The sequence below is a fragment of the Equus caballus genome, chromosome 21 (assembly GCF_041296265.1).
Source record: "Equus caballus isolate H_3958 breed thoroughbred chromosome 21, TB-T2T, whole genome shotgun sequence".
In the NCBI taxonomy this organism is placed as follows: Eukaryota; Metazoa; Chordata; class Mammalia; order Perissodactyla; family Equidae; genus Equus; species Equus caballus.
In genome coordinates, this window is record NC_091704.1 from 10,986,794 (window position 1) to 11,007,899 (window position 21,106).

The window sequence follows — 21,106 nt, forward strand, 5'->3', positions numbered from 1 at the left end:
TAATATCTGAGGTTAAAAAATCCTTGATCAGGGTCCAGCTGGGTGGTGTGGTGGTTAGGTTCACATACTCTGCTTCTGCAGCCCGGGGTTTGTGGGTTCGGATCCTGGGCATGGACCTACATACATACTGCTCATCAAGCCTGTGGCAGCATCCAGCAAACAAAATAGAGGAAGATTTGGCAACAGATGTTACCTCAGGGGCAATCTTCCACATCAAAAAAAAAAAAAAAAAAACCTTACCAGAAGAATGGAGTTTTGAAATCCCATTCTAAATAACTTGGTATTTTCTACAACTAAATACTGTCTATTTAAGGTAAAGGCTGTGAAAGTTCCATTCACTTGTGGAGTATTGTAATGCTTTAGGATTCCTATATGGCAGTATGGATAATAAAGTTCTGACTTCTGGAGTTTGAATAAGATAAGTGTTGACAAGATGAATTGATAAGGGACATTAAAATAGAAGTTTTCTAGATAAATGAGGTGTCCAGTTGTTTAAATGTTCACTGCTTCAATTTTGTCATTTTCCAGGACCAGTGAAATATGCAGCATGTACAACATATTGAACATATTCAAGCTTAATTGATTCTGCAAAAGAGAGGCTTGGGCTAAAATATTTCTTCCAGATTTGTCACTTTTGTGATTCTAAAGGAAAATGAGAGAAAAGAATTGGACAAAAGTGTTGTAGGGTTGTTTTTGTTTTTGAGATGACGTGATCGGTGCCTGTTTGAAGGTCAAAGGAAATGGGTTGGTAGTTGAGGGGGAGAAAGTGAGGAATAACGTGTCTTAGGAGTTGGGAGGAAACAAAAACTGGGCCATAGAATGATATAGGGTGACCTTTAAAGGAAGAGCTAGACATTTTTTGTCTGAGAAGGTGATATTGCTGCCTATATCACTCCTTGCGTCTTCTCTAGCCCTCTCAAATACTCCGTTCCTTGACCAAAATCTCTCAAAGGAAAGTCTAACTCTGTCAGTATGCTGTTAAAATAGCCTTCATTTTCCATTTGCGAAAGTCTAGAGGTGGCAGTAGGCCTGGCATGTTCCAGAGAAGCAAGTAGGTGAGCGTGGCTAGAGAAGAATGAACAAGGGGGACAGTGTCCGTAGAGCCCCGAGGGCCTTCTTTATGGGGAGACGAGCTTTACTCTGAGTGACATGAGAAGCCATTATTGGATTAGTGTGTTTATAATCTGCTTTATGTTTTAAAGCATCACTTATGGATGGTAGGGTGACCAGCATGGCCTCCAGGAGACCAGCTGGGGGACAACTGCAATAATTTAGCTCATGGTTGACCACAGTGGGAACGGCAACCCTGGGTGGTTTCATTCTGGATATATTTTGAAGTTTGAACCAATAGGATTTCCTAATGGAGTGGATGTAGGTTGATAAAGAAAAGTCAGGTTGGTTCTAAGGGTTTTGGCCTGAGCAACTAAAAAAATGGAGTGGCCATTTACTAAATTGTAAAATACTGAGAGAAGAACCTGCCATCTATAGATGGCAAGTCAGGGTACTGTCTAGTATGGTCTGATGACGTGAAATATAAAGCTGGGCTGTTCTACTGAAGAGGAAGAAATAATTGAGAAACAGCAATGAGGGATCACCCCCCTGGCCCACTTCAGGCCCAGTGATATGACCTTTTTGGGAGAAGAAATCAGTAAACCACTTGAGAGGACAATATGGGGAGGTTGTCTTCAGGGGAGAGCCAGGTTTCGGTTAAATCGAGAGATGAAGGGAACGGGAACTTCAGGGGAGTTGAGGATATAGGGGTTTCATCGATGATTAACCACTTCATCATCTGAGCTTTCGCATCTTCTGTTCTTTGCCTGGATTATTTCTGTTAAACAACTTTATTCAGGTAGAATTTGCATACCATAAAATTCACCCATTTAAGTAAATGCCCTTTTTTAAGTAAATTTACTGAGTTGTGCAGTCATCTCCCTGGATTATTTTAAACCCTCACCCAGTGGGCAAACGCACTCTCATTCTTCAGAACCCTTCTCTGGTATTCACTCTTCTGACAAGCCTTTCCTGACCTCCCCAGACAGGTTTATACTGATTCTCAATTGTGCATTCTCGTAGTCTTCAATCCATGCTAAACCAAATTGAAACTGTGCTCATCTCCCCCATGATACTGTGAGCCCTTCAGGGGCAGAAATTCTCTTATTCTTACTTCCTAAAAATGTCTGGTACATAGTAGCTGCTCATATTTTTTAAACAAGTTTAAATAAACATGAGAATACATAGTAGAAACCTGAGTTGAGAATCATAGGTGAGAGGTAAGGAATCTGACAACTAGCCTTAATCTCAAAGGAAAAATTGTGTTAGTTACCCCAAAACTTAATGGTTTAAAACAACAAGCATTTATTATTTCACACAATTTTTGTGGGTCAGGAATTTGGGTGCTGCTCAGCCGGGTGGTTCTGCAGGTTGCAGTCAAGGTGTCATCCAGGGATGCCTCTGAAGCTTGACTGAGGCTGGAGGAGCCGTTTCCAAGATGACTCACTCACATGACTGGCAAGTGGATGCTGGCTTTTGGCAGGAGGCCTTAGTTCTTCATCATGTGGCGTCTCCATAGGGCTGCTTGAGTCTCCTTAAGGCTCCACATGGCCACTGACTTCCCCAGCGCAAGTGATCTGAGAGAGAGCAGGGCCAAGCTGCACTGTCTTTAATGATACAGTCTTGGAAGCCACACTCCATCATTCCCACACTTTTCTTGGTGACACAGCTCAGCCCTATTCTGTGTGGAGGGGACAACACAAGGGCGTGACTACCAGGAGGTGAGAATTGTTGGAGGTCAGCTTGGAGGTGGGTGATCATAGAAGTTAATTAATTTAAAAGTGAAGTAATGCATGCCTAGTACATGACAAGCTGTTAATATGTGAACAAGAGAAGGCAAAAGGAAGAGAAACTTTAAAAGAATAGGGGTTGAAATGACTTGTGTGGTTAGCGTGCTAAGGAATCAATACGAAGTTACTGAAAGTATTGCTTAGCAGCTGTTGAAGTTAGACAATGGCATATTAGACATTTGGATAACTTTTTATTGGAACATTTTATATGCTATTTTCCCCCCTGCTTAGGATCAGCGAAGTCTCTCTTCTAAGTGATCAACGAAGACAAATGCTCCGGAAATACCTAGAGGAAAAGCGACTAAAAAAATTAAGAGAGAAACCTCAGCGACAACCGTTTATAGTGGGTGTTTATTGACCCAATAAGCCTATTTTTCTTTCATCAATACCAGCACACCAACCAAAAAAGGTAAATTTAGTATCATATTGATATTCAGGAATAGTTCTTAACCAGACTTTTCTTTAAGAGATTATACTTGATCTTAGCCAAGAGGCCAAGAAGCGATTCTTTGAGAGTTTAAATGACTAAAATAACCCTTTCCCTGTAGTCCCTTTATTCACTTAGCTAGTTGGCAGGAGCCGGAAAGGACATACTAATAGTTCAGAAGATAAAGATCAGGTCTCTCGGTGCAGCCATAGGTAGGTTGACACGGGATAAAACTAGCAAAGCAGTCAGAGCCGGGCTGGACGGGGAAGGCCGGGTGAAGGATTTGGCGTCCATCCTGTCGGATGCGCAGAGTCAAGAGAGGCTTATACATGAGCTTGTACCATGATCAGATTAATAATTCAGGAAGATTACCCTTGCCTGGAAGATCGTAGTCTGGAAGGGGAAGAACTTATAGGTAGGAAGACTGTAGTGAGACTGTCGTGATAGAGTAGGTGAGACAGGATAAGGGGACTGGGGCAGTGGGCTTAAAGGAAGAAACAGGTGTGAGACATCTCAGGAGAGAAATTGACGGGGACCAAGCAGATGGTGAGGGGTGAAGGAAATTGAAGAGTCGGAGATAAGATGATTCTGAAGATAAATTAGTTTGAGCAACCATATAAATTGTGCTGCCGCTAAAAGAGGTGTGGAAGGCAGGAAAAGGAATATGCCTAAGTGGGTGCATATTGATAATGCTTTTTCTGCTTTTTTTAAAGCTCATTTGGGCCATCTGGATAACAGGCAGTTGGGAATAAAAATTTGAAAATCAGGACGGAGATCCATGCTGAGTGGTGGATTTAGGATATGATATTGGGAGTATGGATGGGGGTTTAAGCTCTAGGGCTAAATGAGACCACTCCAGTAAAGATATACACATTGTGAAAGAGTGAGGTCTAGAGAGCACCTTCAAGTGGGCAGAAGTCAGGTACCAGTGATAGGTCAGATTGGCAGGAGAGCTAAAACAGGACAGAAGCTGGAGGAGGGGTGATCTAAAGAAGAGAATGATCCATGAGTCAAGAGGGATGAAGTTTGAACACAGGCAGCTGGATTTGTAAATTAGGTAGTCACTGGTGATTTGCTCTTTTCAAGGTAGTCTCTTGTTGGCTGTGTATTCATTCCTGATTTAAATAAGAAGTGAATAACATAAAAGCTCAAGATATCGCCTGTTTTTGTTTGCTTCAGGAATGTCATTGATTTATTTGAGAGACCTTTGATTACTCTGCGTGTGACCTTAGGATAACATGGAAGTGACCAAAAGTAGTAGAATGTAGCTCAAGGTGGAAAGATACAGAAAAATATGGTGTGTATGTGTTCGAGGAGGGCGAGATTGTTTCTGTTTGGAGGAACATCAGAGAAGACCTCTTGGAAGGGGCTGAATTTAATCTGGCTTCTCAAGAGTATGTAAGGCACCAGTCATTGGTCTAAACTGTAAACAGCTATTTACAAAGTGTTATATGTAGGGGGGAAAAAGACACACATTGTTGTGTTAAATAACACGATTCACCAGTAGTTTTTTATTCTACTTAGACAATAGCCATCGCTGAATATTGTTTACTTTGTGCCTCGTTTCTTCAGCACTAGATCTTCCCTGAGATTTGGAGAAGCAAGTGGCTCCTAATCTAGAGGAGAAGTCTGGTTGTGCTTCTTCAGGAATTTTAGAGTTGATAAATATCTTATCACTTTTAATCAATCCTTCTCTTGCTGGATTTCTTCCTTGCTTTCTGATCAGGTCTCCATTTTCTTAAGGACAGAGGAGAAGTGCATAATCATTGGATTTGAAGGCAAACTGTCAAAGCTAAGAAAGTAAGCTGTGCAGTATCTTTTCATAAACAGGAGAGAAGAGATCTTAATACTCTAGTCTCTTCATCGACCCCTTCCAAATATTTCCAGTTCATCATATTAACAAGGATTCTAATACCTGGAAAACATAGTATGAAATTTCTCCTTTGTGCTCACTGAGAAATATGAGTACGTTTTGAGGCTTTTAAGCATAATTTAAATCAAACCAGAACCAGAAAAGAGAGTAATTTAAGTTAGCAAGTATCTTTTTGGCAAGTATCTTTTTGCCATAAATGAATAAGGGTTAGATGGCTATGGGTAAAATTTAACTTTAAAATGGAAACTTTATTTTGTAATGAGACATGGAAGTAAATTATGGCAGTTCCTTTTTTTAACTTTATCTTCTTTTGATTGTTTTAATGCTGTTCCATCTTGTATGGATTGCCAGGTCAAAGGCCAAAGCCCAAATGGAGCTGACTAGGGTGTAGTTGATAGGAGATAATTGTTACTAAAATGATGAATCATGCTCCTTTTCTCAGAGTAAGTAAATTCATTTTAAATCTATTATCAGCTTCAATCAGAGTGATTATTTTCCTAGAGTTAACAGTACCAAACTCCCTGTTATTGGTATGGTGACATAGAGCAGTTTTGGCTAGATGCTAAGGAAGTACTCACTTGAAATATTCATTGCCAAACATCCCTTATGAGATCTATACCAACTCTGTGTGTCACTCTGTTTGTTTACTGGGCTCTATTATGCATCCATGTCATTATAAAATGCAGATAGGGATATAAAGCACGTAGGGTGGGGGATAAACTTATGGGTCTTCAGAACACCATTATGAACAAAGTTAATAGGACGATTACTAAAATAAAGTGAAGTGGGCAAGGAGGTAAATAGCATGTCTCTTTATCAGGTGAGAAGGCTCTGTTTCATGTATTTAATAAATTGAGTCACTACCATGTTCCTCTAGTCTCTAGGATATAGTAATGAATAAAGCAACCTTCCCTGTTTTCATGGAGCTTACATCTGAGATAGGCAATGAAAAGAAAAATATATAGTATGTGATGGTCATTAGTATTATGTGGGAAATAAAAAAAAAAGAGAAGGCAGATGGGGAGTATTGAAGCTGGTACAGGGTGAGCTTCTGATGGGGCCTCGCTGAGACAGTGGCATTTTGAATGAAGTCTCCAAGGAAGTTGGAGAGTGCACTGTGGGAAGAGTTTTCTATCCAGGAGAAGATTTTTCCAGACAAAATTCAAAAGTTTTGAAGCGAAAACATGCTGGTATGTTTAAGGACTCTCAGAAGATTATAGTCAGCTATTTTGAATAGCTTAGGCTATTAGCATTTTCAAAATTCTAGGATTCTACAAAAAGCTTGTAAGGAAATCTATATAATGGAAAACTTTTTTCATCTCATCTTATTTGGGGTGGTGGATTTTTTGCTGGGTCCTTTACAATAGTCAGATTTCAGATGAGGGGTCAAAATACGGATTGAAAATGTGGTAATTTGATTCATTAAGCAATTAAATCACGTACCACCTAATCTTTTAAATAGATCATTAATAGGAGTGATGTTCAAGCAACATGATCTGGTCAAAGACAAACTTCTGAAAAGAAAGTGTCCAACGAGAAAAAAGGTAGGGGTGTTAGCAATTATTATAAGCTCTGATGTTGCCGCAACAATGCTTGAGTAATTGCCGAAAGCATTTAATTTCGTAGTTCCCGCAGCAGGGCAGCCTGCAATGCCCACGTGCGTGAGAACCACTCGGTCGATGACTCAAAGAGCGAAGCAGACCTCGGGGGCAGGCGCCGCCAGTGCAGCCTCCGCGGGAGCAGCCTCCGCTGCGCCGGCCACGCGAGCGGCGCGTGGTGAGAACTGTTCCTTCATCAGTGGCTGAAGTAGAATGCTCTGGTCCCTGAGGTTTTTCGTGTTCAGTTTTTAAAGTCATCGTGTACGTCTTTGAGGAGGCGAGGAGGAAACGGGAGATTCCAGGTCCCGAAGACAGGTTCAGTGCCCCACCATCCAGTTAGCACACAGTGGGCGCTCAAGCGGTGGAGTATGTGCATCGGTGGGCAGCGCCACAAAGTGAAGATTAATGGCCCCAGTAAATTACAGCCCATTTGTTTGGTGGAATACAGTGTACCGTTTAAGAACGATCCTGTGAAAGACACTTCATGACATGGTTCAGGATATATTAAGTGGGCAAAGAAAACAGGTCAAATTCTGAACAGTGTGATCACAATTCTAAAATATGTATGTGAATATGTGAACATAGGAAAAAACTGAAAAAGCATACCCTGAAGTGTCAGCAGTGATGATTTCTGAATAATGTCATCTTGAGTGATTTTTATTTGTTTATTTTTTGAGGAAGATTAGCCCTGAGCTAACATCTGCTGCTAATCCTCTTCTTTCTTGCTGAGGAAGAGTGGCTCAGAGCTAACATCCGTGCCCATCTTCCTCTGCTTTATATGTGGGACACCCGCCACAGCATGGTTTTGACAAGCAGTGGGTAGGTCCTCACCGGGATCTGAATGCCTGGGCTGCCAAAGCAGCAGTGTGAACTTACCTGCTGCGCAGCGGGGCCTGCCCCTCTGGGGTGATTTTTTTTTTTGCATTGTTTTTATGCTTTTCTTTTCCTGATTTTCTATAATAAATATGCATTTGATAGTCAGAGGCAAAAGGTAAAATACATTAGCACCTTTTGTTTTGAAAACAGATATCCTATACTTGGCAGGAAGTTATATCTGTTTTTATCGTTTTTAAATAGGATATTTTAAAATGACTTTTAATCATAAAATCCTATAAGGCATAGATTCGTATTGTTGCCTTTTTGTCTTTCCCAAATTACCTAGGACGTTTTTATTTTTTTGAGGAGGATTGGCCTTGAGATAACATCTGTGCCCATCTTCCTCTAGTTTATATGTGGGACACCTGCCACAGCATGGCTTGATAAGCAGTGCAGAGGTCCATGCCCAGGATCTGAACCAGCAAACCCTGGGCCACCGAAGTGGAGTGTATGAACTCAGCTGCTATGCCACTGGACCGGCTCCTTACCTAGTACTTTTAATGCAGAATTTTCTATCTAGTCAAAATGGATCTGTTATGTCATTTTTATTTTAGATAATGAAACAGAAAGAAAAGTACCCAATCAAGGAAGGCGTGCCGAAAAGATCGAAGAAGAACCAGGCAAGGTAGAGTGTAAGTATCTGTTTATGTCTAGACATTTGGAAAATCTCATTGCGATTTTCATGAAGCTGAAACTAAGCTTACAGAACTGCTTCAAGAGGGTAACCTCCACGTGTGTGAAAACCTCTTGAAGCACAAGGAAGCATCAAGAGGGTTTACTGTTAGGGTTTATGAGGTGTCTCATCTTCAAAACCTTATAGGTAGAGAATGTGTAGTTTGGTTAACAGAAGAGAGAAAATAAAAACACAGCTGACGGAAACCTTTATGTGAGCATCGGCTAGGAGACGGGTGCAGTGGGTGAAATGCGTTGACTCTGGATTCAGCTAGGCCTGAGTTTGCCTATTGTCTCACTTCCAATTGGCTATATAATCTTGGGGAAGTTATGAGTTTGTTCTCCCAGCTGTAACATGTAATATCTACATAGAGTAGTTTCAAGAATTAAATCACCTGACGTTTCTGACAGCATCTAGCGTAGTGCCTGGTAGAGTCTTCAAAAAGAGCCACCATTTCAAGGACCCAGTCCCTTAATTTATAATCCATGCTACAATTCCTTAGCCTTAAAAAAAAAAAAAAAAAGTTATGCCAAAGCGTAAGAAACCTGGCTAGATTCTTACCAAAAATCAGACATCGATCCTCCAAGGAAGGCAGTACAGGGTGATCTTCACAGGCGAGCAGCTGGACCTCACACTCCTCCCTCAAGGTTGGTTTTCTCCTTAAGGATTATCACTAGTGTCTACCTTTGCAGCCACACAGGCCTCAGGGACAGTGTTACCCTTAAACTCTCGTCCGAGTAGAAATACTCTGCTTTCAATTCATATCTCATTAAAACTCAGAGACGTAGAAACCTCTAAAAATTCTGTTGAAATGGGTGGGTTAAATTGGCAAAGGTGGTCGAAAGGTACAAACTCCCAGTTATAAAATAAGTAAGTAGAGAATGTAATGTACTGCATGGTGACTACAGTTAATAATGTTGTATATTTGAAAGTTGCTAAGAGTAGATCTTAAAAGTTCTCATCACAAGAAAACAAAATTCGTAACTGTGCATGGTGATGGATGTTAACTAAACTTACTGGGGTGATCATTGCACAATATACAAATATTGAATCATTATGTTGTATACCTGAAACTAATGTAATGTTGTATGCCAATTATATTGCAGTAAAAAAATACCAAATAACAAATTGACTTGAAAAAGAAAATACGCTTCACATTTTATATGGTTAATCTTACTGTGTCACATTGAAAAATGGTTTTGCTCATATGATGAAGTTATTTATAATAATCCAAAGTTATTAAAAAAAGGATTTTGTCCTTGACAATAGTAGTAATCCAATAAACATTGGATTTCTGATTCTCAAACCTTTGTAATTATCAACATAATTTAAGTAAAAAGATATGTATTTGTTAGGTGAGTGAATTTTTCCACCTTAGTTTTCACATATTTTAATTTTTGGTAATACCTAAAACCTATTATATAGTTTTTTAAATATGGATTGGTTCTCCCTCTTTCTGGACCATAGCAATGGTTTATGTAGCTGGTCTTCTGACTCCATGTAAACATTTAATTGTATTTGTTTTTGTTTCTTAAATTATGTACGTGGGACATATCTCTTAACTTTCACATTTTCGGGCCTCAAACATTGGGGGAATATATCCCCAGAAGAGAGACTCTCACTCTGTTCTGTTTATTCACATCCAGGTCGTTTCTTTTAAAGTTGATAGTGAAGTAAATACTTTGGAATCACAAATCAGTGTGACAAACGGAAGGGATACAGATGGAGTCTTATCAAAAGTGGAAACGTTACGTAAGACAAATCCTGCAAAAATGAAAGGGAGGCCATCCTTCGCACCAGTAGATTTTCTGTTTCGGCCGCCAGATGGTCTGAAGAGTTGTGACGTAACACCTAGGACTCCAACAAGTACCGCTACTTTGACAGCCAGTTACAGCTGCATCTCTTTAAAAACAGAAGTGTAAGAATGAGATGTTATTAATGAATTCCTTGCTGAGATGCATGACGAATGCCTTTCTTAGATTTGGCCTGTGCTTTTTAAGTCATTTAGTTAGTAAACTATGTTCATTATAAATCATGAAAATTTGACCTTTCCAAAAAATTTTTCAGAAAGCTACAATAATGTATTTGACAGGTTTGATATTTTCTGTGCATTATTATTTTCATGATTCAATTTGGTTTTTTTTTGCTTTTAAGAAGTGACTTAATTGTAACACTTAGAAATAAATTTTTAGAAAGAAGAAATTGCTATACTGTAGTTCAGACATGGTTTGGATTTTTTTGTTTGTCTTTTTTTTACTGAGTATTACTTTATAAAAGCTATCTCAAAAGACAAAATGATTAACCTGTAAAGTGGGGAGAAAAAATCAGTTTGAATCTTTAAAAGAAATGGCAAGGTTGCTTTCCAAAGGCCGGCTGGCGGCAGGTTGACTGGGAACTGCTCTGCGGCATCTGAGACTCCTAAGTGTGTATGTCCAGTTGAGAGGTCTTCGCATCTGTGGATCTCATCGCAGGGAGCAGAGACGGGCCTTCCCACTGGAGGTGTTTACGGTTTTCCCCTCCAGATTAGACAAGTTTTAAAAAACAAACATATTTCTATTTTATCCCATGTTTTTAAAAAACAACATAATTTTGAAATCCTTCAATGAGATATATGGGGTTCATGTTTCATGAAGTGTATTTTTGCTCTTGTTTAGTGATGAGGCTCCAGAAGTAACAAAAGAAATGTTGGCACGCAAAAGTAAAACTTCAGTACATTAAGATTCCGATGAATTACGACGTCCTTTGAGTTCTCTGACAGTTGAGAGCACAGGTATGGTATTTTCATGAATTTTTTACTTGTTTCTCTGGGTTATGATTTATCAGAGATCATTTCGAGCCCTTTTCACCATATGTCTCACCATGTAGCTCAGGGTGTGATCTCAGGGTCAGAAGAAATGGAAAAGCATGGGGAGGGCTATCTGGAGACAGAGCTGGAATGAGGACTGCAGACTGAGAGGGGGACCGAAATGTAAATTTGAAGAGATGAAGAACGTTGAGCGACACTGTAAAAGGAGATCTGATGAATGAAATCATTGAAGCAGAAATAAAATTTTATTTAAATTTTAAATTTATTTAAAAATTTCAATTTCAAGGTTGAAAAAATTGAAGGATTTAAGGAATTTGTCTTGTGGGGGATGTCATAGGAGTTGCTGCTTTGAAATGTATATGTAATGTTTTCTTTAATCTATAGATCGTGTCTTAAATAAAAATGAAACTACTACTGAAAATTTACATTGCTTTCCAATAAAAGAAGTCCCAACACTTGAAATAGATGAGGATCAGACATCTCAGCAGCGACATGTGCTGCATTTCAGGTCTGTGCATTTGTTCCCAGTGTAAGCATTTTGTATTAATGTCTAGACATTTAAAACCAAAATTAAACTATTTGAACCTTAATATAATACGTAGATGAATTAGGAGGAAACTGACATTGAGTGATTTTTATTTATCTTTTAAATTAAATTTTTTTCAATGGCTAGTACATTCTTGTGGTTCCTAACTTAAAAGATAGAAAGAGGTACAAGTGAGAAACCCTTTTTCCAACTGTGCTCCCAACCCTACAGTTCGAACCTTCCACAGAGGCAAGTGTTACTCATTTCTTGTGAATTTTTCCAGAGATACATAATGCATATGTAGATAAACATTTTTTAAATGTAAGCAGAAGTATACTATTCTCTTTTCATTTAATGTTAAATGGAGGAGATATTCCATTTTAGTACCTTAAGAACTTTCTCATGCTGTTTTTTTGTGTGTTTTAATGGCCGCATAGTATCCAATTGTATGGATACACCACGATTTACTTAGTAGGCCCCTATTCTGGTTGTTTCCATTGAGTTCAGTCTGGTAGTATTACTGTCAAGCCTGCAAAGAACAAGCTTGGATGCTTTTCAATCCTCTCCTGTGCAAATAAATAAAGACCTCAATTTACATTCCCTCAGCAAAATATGGGAGTTCCTATTTTATCATACCTTTTCTTTTTCTCAAACAAAGAAACTAAGTTAATGTTTATTTTGTAAAAGAAGGATAGAGGGAGATGATTGGAGGCTCCTTGGCCCACTAAATCATGAAATAGGATTATGTTTCTCCAACTATGAAGACTGAAAATTAGAGTTCCTGTTTGGGAACCTAAATGCCATGTCACCTAAATGCCTTGGTCACAGATCAGAGGACTGCATCTGGAGAAAGGCCCCAACACTCCACATCACACAGGAAATGATGACATACTATGTCCTTTAGTGCATGTAGCAAGAAAATTCTCACACCTTTTCCAATGCAGTCCTAACCACTTCTTTGGTCTTTGACAATCAAATAGAGGAGAAATATTACCTTCCTATAGTTTTAATACTCATTTGTTCTATCCTGAATGAGTATATTTCAGAGCCACTTCAGTTGTTTGTAGAACATAAGGTTTTATGATTGTAAGGGATTTTAAAGATGAGCTAGTCCACTGTGTTGTTGGACTGAGACATTGAGATAATAAACAATTTACCCAACTAAATAATGTCGGATCTAAGCCAAGTCTCCTCTCTCATTAATTAAGTTCTCATTAGATATAAACAGCTAAATTTTTCTTCTAAGAAAAAAACTATCCTCAGTTTCTCCTGCTAAGATGCTTTTTATAAAGAGACAGATTCAATTTATCTTGGGCCGGGGTTTCTCGCCTGGCACTACTGACACTCAGATTGGATAATTGTTGTTGTGGGGCCGTCCTCTGCATCGCAGGATGTTGTGTAACATCCCAGACCAGTAGCACTCCTCTGGTTTGTGACAAAGGTGCTCTAGACACTGCCAGATGTCCCCTGGGGGGCAAAATTGACCTGTGTTGAGAACTACTGCGCTTGGACAAGCAAAACCTACTGATTAGAATCTGTGAGGCCCTAACACTGTAATTCCAGACTTACAGGGTTTAGCTTCAACTTACTCTGGGGAGTTGGGTTGGTCTTAGTTCCATGGGCAATACCAGAACCAAAGACAGAACTCAGGCATGTCTGGTTCTTTCTGTTTCATCTGTGATAAATAAGAACAGAAAGAACTAGAAATATTAGCTTGGAGAGTGGCTCTTGGCGTTAACCATCCACATAAGTTTTAGGTGTAGAAAGATGGACATATATAGGATATCAACTTGTATTTATGGATTTTAATATATCACAGTTCATAAAATAAGCATCAGCTCTGGAAAATTACTATTGTACAAGTGTCATATTGCTAATACTTAGATATTAGTTTGAGAAACATTTGTAAAACTGAAACATATGTGATAATTTTAGAAAGATTCTCCAATATGAAAGAGAGGAATTAATACTGACCGACTGCCTTGAGTGGGAAAGGAAGCTTGAAGCATATATTCCAAATAAAGGGGAGGGAACATTTATGTTTTTTGTCTTAGCTTTGTTTATTTTATTTTATTTATGTATGTATTTAGGAAGATCGGCCCTGAGCTAACATCTGTTGCCAGTCTTCCTCCTTTTTTTCCCTCTCCCCAAAGCCCCGACATATAGCTGTATATCCTAGTTGTAGGTCATTCTAGTTCTTCTGTGTGGGATGCCACCACAGCATGGCCTGATGAGCGGTGTGTAGGTCCGTGTCCAGGATCTGAACCAGCGAACCCTGGGCCGCTCAAGGTGAGTGCATGGACCCAACCACTTGGCCACCAGGCTGGCTCCGCATTGTTTATTTTAATATGTTTACATTTACCTGAAACAAAAATCTAGTGTTGCTGAACTTTATAGTTTTGTTATTCAAAATAGCAAGAATTTTGATATCTCAACATATGTTCACTAGTATCTCTGTGCTAAAATGGTAGATGACTTATAAGGTGTAAGTAATTAGAATGTTAGCCATCATTCCTGGGAGTTAAACGTTTGCCTATTTTATTATTAGATTTTTTTTATGACTTTTTGAGTGACATCTATATGTAGTATTGTTTAATTATGCAAAATATTTTCTGAATGAAAATGACCTAAATAAATATGGAACAAATTTTCTGATATTTCCTTAATCTTATTTGGAGAAGCTTTTTAGAAAAAATCACTTGTGTGCCGTGTGAAGTCCTTAGATGCTGATGTACAGTGAGTTGTTTGAGGTTGAATTCTTATAAAGTACAAGGTGAGCAGAATGCTGTTTACTATGTAGCAACATATATGAGCATGAATATTGCTACGTTTTAGTGGGAACAGCAGCAGACAGTTAATGCTCAGTATTTGTATGACAAAGTTTTGTAGTCGATGTTTTTTTGTTTTGCTTTAAGGTAAGAGTTTGATTCTGGAAGCCCCAGGATATTTGGGGTGAGGTCGTCCTATCAGCTGGCTGACTTGCGATCAAGGTCCTGTTTTGTTCTCTCGCTTTTGAAAATCTCATCTTTCCCTTAGCAGAAGATCTCATTCCCCTCGCAGCTGGTCAAAAAAGGCTCCTTAAGGCAGAAATATTCAAACAGTTTGAAGAACTGGTGGACAACTTGGAATACAAACAAAGCGAAAAGGATACCACCTGTGCAGACCTGGATGGATTCTGGGACATGGCCAGCTTTCAGGTTTGTGGTCAGGATTTGGAATGGATTAACTTTCGAGTAGCATGTTTTTGGAAGTGAGGCAACAGTAGTAAAATGGGAGTAGTAGAGGCTGCTTAGGTATCTGTAGTATTAAATGAGATATTAGTCCCTTTACAAACTGTAAAGCACTGTCTAAATTTTATGGCTGCTGTCCCCTCCTCCCGCATACTGTCAGGATAATTTCTATCAGGGTTGGAAATTGAGATTCTATTCAGCTGTTGCCTAGTCTGTGATTATTCCACATGTGAGAAAATGAGGACGAGTCTTCAGTAGCTGGGTCCATCCAGCAGTTATTGTCCCTGCTGTGTGCCAGGCATTGGACGAGGAGCTGACAAATAAGGCACATTCTCTACCCCAGAGGAGTTTATAGTTTTATCAGAGTCAGACATAGCACGTCATTCCAATCTGGTGTAGAAAGTGCTGATAGAGGCAGTTACTAGGAAGATCAGTGAAGGTTGGGAGGAGATGACACTTTCTGGCTTTTTGAGCTTATTTTAGAAATAAGCATATAAAATACTATTTCAAGAACCAGTGGCCAAGAACTGTGAGACATTTGCAGACAGCCCGAAACCTGGAAGAAGGGGCCGCAGCAGCACAGGAAGGAAGCTGTCTGGATGAGGCCGTGGGCTGATCCAGGAGAAGGAACTTTAAAAGCAAGTGTTAATATGCTCAAAGAGACCAGGCATTTTTTCTGCCAAATAAGAACAGCTATGAAAAAAAGAACATTCAGAGAACGACAACAAGAGCTCTTTGAAGTTAAAAACTATAAGAGCAGAAATGTAAGATTCACTAGAAAGATGGAATATGAAGCTGAGATCTCCCATAAATTAGAGCAAAAAGAGAGAGAAAATAGGAGAGACTAGATAAGAATATTAAGGGGACCAGTCTAGGAAGTATAATATCCAAATAATAGGAATTCCAGAAAAAGAGAACAGAAAAAATAGCGGAGAGGAAATGATCAATGAAATAGTTTGACATTTTTCGAGAAGTGGAGGACCTGAATTCCAGATTGAAGGAGCCCATTGAGTGCCTAGCACTGTGAGTCAGAGTAGACGCACACCAATGCACAATGAAATATAATTGTACAACTCTTGGGATGAGGAGAGACATCTAGAAACTTCCAGAGAGCAAAACAAGTTTCATCCAAAGGGTCAAAAATCAGAATAGCCCTAGATTTCTCAACATCGACATCGAAAGCTGGGAGAACAATGGCCTCAAACTTCTCAGGGCAAAGAGCACTCAGCCTGGCGTTGTATACCCAGCCAGTCACGCTTGAGGGTGGAAAGGCATGCTTCAGACACACACAGTCTGAAACTTTACCTCCCATGCACCCTTTCTCAGGAAATTGAAAACGGCCCTCACAAAAATGAGGGAGTAAGCCAAGAAAGGGGAAGGAGCTGGGACAGATCCCCAAAAAGTCTAAGGGAATTGTGGCTGAGGTGAGTAAGAGGGTGGGCAGCGGGCTTAGGAAGCAGCCGTTCAGACTGGAGCAGGAGGCTGGGGCTCGGCAAGATGCTGTCTCTCAGGCTGAACGGAATAGAATACCCGATTGGTTCGCTTTTCTAGTTGTATTAAGAGGGGATTTATACACACTGTGCCGAGTTTAGAGGCAAATTGATGATAGATACATTAAAAAACTAAGCAAACAAAAAGCAAAGCAATGATGAAGTCTAGAGAAAAATGTGAAGAAGCACAATATCCTGGTAATTATATGGCACAGAAGTGAATAGTGTTTATGGAGTCAGAATAATGTCAGCATTACTTTATGACCAGTTGACATAATAATGAGTTGGTTCACTAGCATCCTTCAATGGTGACCAAATAATTTTGTCTTTCTTAGTATCATAATTATTTTATGGATTTAAAAGTATTTGTGTTGGCATCGTTTACAGTCATTATCCTTAGTGATGCTCATTTCCCAGCTTTGGCCAGTGGGAGCCTCTTCAAATTGGCTCCTGGGGCTTTTATTTATTTTGAAGAGCTGTACTGAGAATAAATAATCTACGTATTATAAAATGTGCCCATTCTAAGTGTAAAAGTCAATGATGTTTAGTAAATTTACAGAGTTGTGCAACCATCGCTGCAATCCAAACTTAGAACATTTTCATCACCACAGAAAGATGCCTCTTGCCTGTTTTCAGTCAGTTCCCACTGCCACTCCCAGTCCCAAGCAACCACGAGTCTCCTTACTGTCTCTGTAGATTTGCCTTTTCTGAAGGTTTCATTCTCAGTAGAATCACCCAATATGTGGTCTTTTGTATGTGGCTTCTTTCCCTCGGCGTGGTGTCTCTGTGGTTCCTCCGTGTTGCAGGGCGTGCCTGTACTTTGCTCCTTTCACGGCTGAGTAGCAGTTCATGGAGACATCACTCTTTATTCTCCAGTTGATGGACATATAGGCTGTTTCCACTATTTCACAATTACGAATAATCTATGAATATTCACTTACAAATCTTCATATGGGCATGTTTTCTTTCGCTTGGGAAGATATGGCTGGATCATGTGGTAGATTTGTGTTTAACTTTTTAAGAAACTGCCAAACTGCTTTCCAAAGTGATTACACCCTTTCATGTGCCCAACAGGGGTGTGTGAGAGCTCCTGTTGCTCCACATCCTCACCAGTGCTTGCTCCTGTCTCTCTCAGTAGAGCCATCCTGTGGGGTTTGAACTATCTTATTGTAGATTTGATTCATGTTTCCCTAATGAGTAATGATGATCATCATCTTTTCATGTGCTTATTAGACATTCCTATGTCTTCTTCAGTGAAATATCTATTCAAATCTTTTTGCCCATTTTTAATTGGGTTTGTCTTTTTATTATTGAGTTGTAAGTATTCTTTGTATATTCTGGATACAAGTCCTTTATCAGAAATATTTGCAAATATTTCCTCCCAGTGTGTGGCTTGTTCTTTAGTTTTCTTAGTGGTATCTTTTGAAATGCAGATGTTTTTAATTTTGATGAAGTTCAGTTTATCAATTTTTTTTAATGTTGTGATTTTGGCATTATTTCCAAGAACTCTTTTTGCCTAACCATAGGTCACAAAGATTTTATCTTATATTTTCTTCTGAAAGTTTTATCTCTTTCACTTAGGTCTGTGCCCATTTGGAATTCATTTTTTTACAAAATTAAGTTGTGATCAATTAATTTTGCTAGGAAAGGTTTGCCCTGAGCAAACCTGTTGCCAGTCTTCCTCTCTTTTTTTTTCTCCTCCCCAAAGCCCCGGTACATAATTGTATATTCTAGTTGTAAGACCTACTAGTTCTTCTGTGTGAGCTGCCACCACAGCATGGCTACTACTAGGCAAGTGGTGTGGTTCCACACCTGGGAACCGAACCTGAGCTGCCAAAGCAGAGCATACCGAACTTTGACCAGGGCTGGCTCTGGAGTTCATTTTTGTGTATGGTGTAGGAAAGAGGCCAAATTCATGTTTTTTCTTGCAGATATCCACTTTTCCCAGTACTGTTTGTTGAAAAAAACTATCCTTTCCTCATTGAATTGCATTGGCACTTTTGTTAAAAATCAATTAGTCATAAGTGTAATCCTGAGTCTTTTTGACATTTAACTTTTTAGAGAGAGGGAGATTGAGAGTACCTATTTGTATAAATGCATAGTACGGAGACTCAAAGCATATTTACCCAACTGTTGACAGTGGTTACCACTTGGAGGAGATTGGAAATACCAGAAGGATGGGGATCATATATTCCCATCCTCCTAGTATGTATATTATTTGAATCCTTTAAAATGAGATTGTGTCAGGGTAAGCCTAGTGGTATAGTGGTTAAATTTGGCACACTCCACTTCATTGGCCCAGGGTTTGCGGGTTCTGATTCCAGGCATGGACCTACACCATTCATCAAGCCATGCTGTGGCGGTGACCCACATACAAAATAGAGGAAGATTGGGACAGATGTTAGCTCAGGGCTAGGCTTCCTCAAGCAAAAAAGAAGAGGATTGGTAACACATGTTAGGTCAGAGCCGATCTTCCTCACCAAAAAAATAAAAATAAAATGAGATTGCATCAAGAGAAAGAGAAGGCAAGCTACAGACTGGGGGAAAATTCTGCAAAAGACCTATCTGATAAAGGACTGTTTTCTAAAATATACAAAGAACTCTTAAAACTCAACAATGATGAAACAAACAACCTGATTAAAAAAATGGGCAAAAGGGGGCTGGCCCAGTGGCCAAGTGGTTAAGTTTGCGCACTCCACTGCAGGCATCCCAGTGTTTCGTTGGTTCGAGTCCTGGGCGTGGACATGGAACTGCTCATCAAACCATGCTGAGGCGGCATCCCACACACCCCTACTAGAAGGACCCACAACGAAGAATATGCAACTATGTACCAGGGGACTTTGGGGAGAAAAAGGAAAAAAATAAAATCTTTAAAAAAAAATGGGCAAAAGACCTGAACAGACACTTGATCAAAGAAGACAGATGAATGGCAAGTAAGTGTATGAAAAGATAAGATGCTCAACATCATATGCCCTTAGAGAATTGCCAGTTAAAAGTACGATGAGACACCAGTACACACTTATTAGAGTGGCAAAGATCCAAACCGCTGACAGCACCGGATGCTGGTGAGGATGTGGAGCAACAGGAGTGCTCATTCATCGCTGATGGGGGTGCAAAATGGAGCAGCCACTTTGGAAGACAGTTTGGCAGTTTCTTACAAAACTAAACAGAGTCTTACCATATGATGCTGCAGTCACGCTCCTTGGTGTTTACCCAAATGAGCTGAAAACCTGTGTCCACACAAACATGTGCACACAAAAGTTTATAGCGGCTTTGTTCATAATTGCCAAGACTTGGAAGCAACGAATATGCTCCTCAGTAGGAGAAGGGATAAATAAACTGTAAAAAAAACCAACAAGAACAACAAAAGGGAGAGAGATTGTGTTCACACTGTATAATTTAGGATATCTCTCCTACCATTTTAGTCATCAAAATAATTTAGGAGAGTTATTCACATATGACATCCTTTATGTAGATTTTTGAGGTTTATAACATAAAATAACAATGAGCAATTTTACCATAAGAAGTGATTTGAATACTAAATTGAAAATGACAGTCTAAATTTATGTCACCAGTCCCAGTCGTCAATTTTTGGGAAACTTTTGTTCATTAGTTTGTGAATTTAATATGGTTAGCATTAATCTGATAAACTTGTGCTTTATTAACAGATACAGGATCTGCGCCACAAATTCAACAGTCTCACCATACTTGAGGAGTGTGGATGGGAGAAAGCCTGCAGTACGAGCAAAGATGTGTTTCAGGTAAATTTGTGGATTTCTAATATAGACTCTTTTACTTTAATGAATTTAAGCTTTAGAAACATTTAGCTTCAGGTTTTTCATCATTTCACAAAACGTGTCATCTATTACTTACAATGTCCTGATTGTCTTCAAAGAGTGAGGAAAGGTCAACACAAAATTCAGGATGTTCATTTCTTGGGTGGGGATGTGGAGGCTGAGATTGGATTTGGTCCCCCTGAGAGCTTCTGAGTTGCTAAGCAGTGGTATGTACCAGTGTGTTTTATTCTTTAGACTGTACCTAACCATTGTTTTGTAGTAATAATAACAGTAGTAAATAATTTATATAATGCTTAGTATGTGCCAACTATGCTTCCCAGGCCCTCACACACATTGACTCAGTTAATCCTCACAACAGTCCTGTGAGGTGGGTGCCGTTATCCTCGGGTGGGGAATCTGAGGCCAGGAAGACTCGAGCACGTGCTCAGGCTGGAGCTGGGTTTCTCACTCCAGAACCCATGTTCTTAACCCACAGGCTATGCCATCTCTGCTTTCTATACTCTTGTGCATGATGTATTTCAAAACGAAGGAACTTTTTAAGGAGAAAAGAGGAACAATGACTCTTAGACTCTCTCTCTTCTTCCCAAATTTTATCATGGAAAAGTTCCTATTTTCTCTGTAAAATTGGCTTTGTTGACATGATAGATTCCATTCTTATCTATTTGTAGTAATTTTTTTCCTAAAATATTTTAACTCCAAGCTTTTGGTTCAGATTGCTACTTCTCAAGCCACCTTGGAGCCCTGTCACTTTTTCTTTTAGATTTTAGAAAAACACCTCTGGTTGTAAAATCAGGTTTCTAAACTGGTACTTTATTATGCTGTGTAATCTAAATAAAAACTCTGTTTTGAATTCTGTCTTAGGAGTTTAAGATGTTAGAGTATTAAAGGATTATTGTAGGATTGTTTTACTAATGAAGTCTCCTTATTTTACTAATGAAGTAATGTCTTAGTAAGACATTGGTAATTGGTA

General features: G+C 39.3%; 1 protein-coding gene across 12 annotated transcripts in view; it reads left to right on the plus strand.

Annotated features, from left to right (window-relative positions):
* The window catches only part of LOC138919876 (disks large-associated protein 5-like), a 31,180-nt gene that overhangs the window by 2,183 nt on the left and 7,891 nt on the right, over nt 1-21,106 (plus strand). For 7 of the 12 annotated variants that reach the window (XR_011430422.1, XM_070246470.1, XM_070246474.1 and 4 more), the window contains exons 3-10: nt 3,072-3,249; nt 6,603-6,916; nt 8,169-8,246; nt 9,934-10,205; nt 10,942-11,057; nt 11,478-11,601; nt 14,659-14,816; nt 20,008-20,100. Coding sequence is in view for 11 of the 12 variants with exons in the window: in XM_070246470.1 (XP_070102571.1) it covers nt 11,559-11,601; nt 14,659-14,816; nt 20,008-20,100 (294 nt within the window). In the remaining variant the exon portion in view is untranslated. Of the gene's footprint in view, nt 1-1,840; nt 2,772-3,071; nt 3,250-6,602; nt 6,917-8,168; nt 8,247-9,933; nt 10,206-10,941; nt 11,058-11,477; nt 11,602-13,793; nt 13,909-14,655; nt 14,817-20,007; nt 20,101-21,106 lie in introns of those variants that run through there. The other 5 variants (XM_070246472.1, XM_070246471.1, XM_070246473.1 and 2 more) reach the window with 5 other exon arrangements.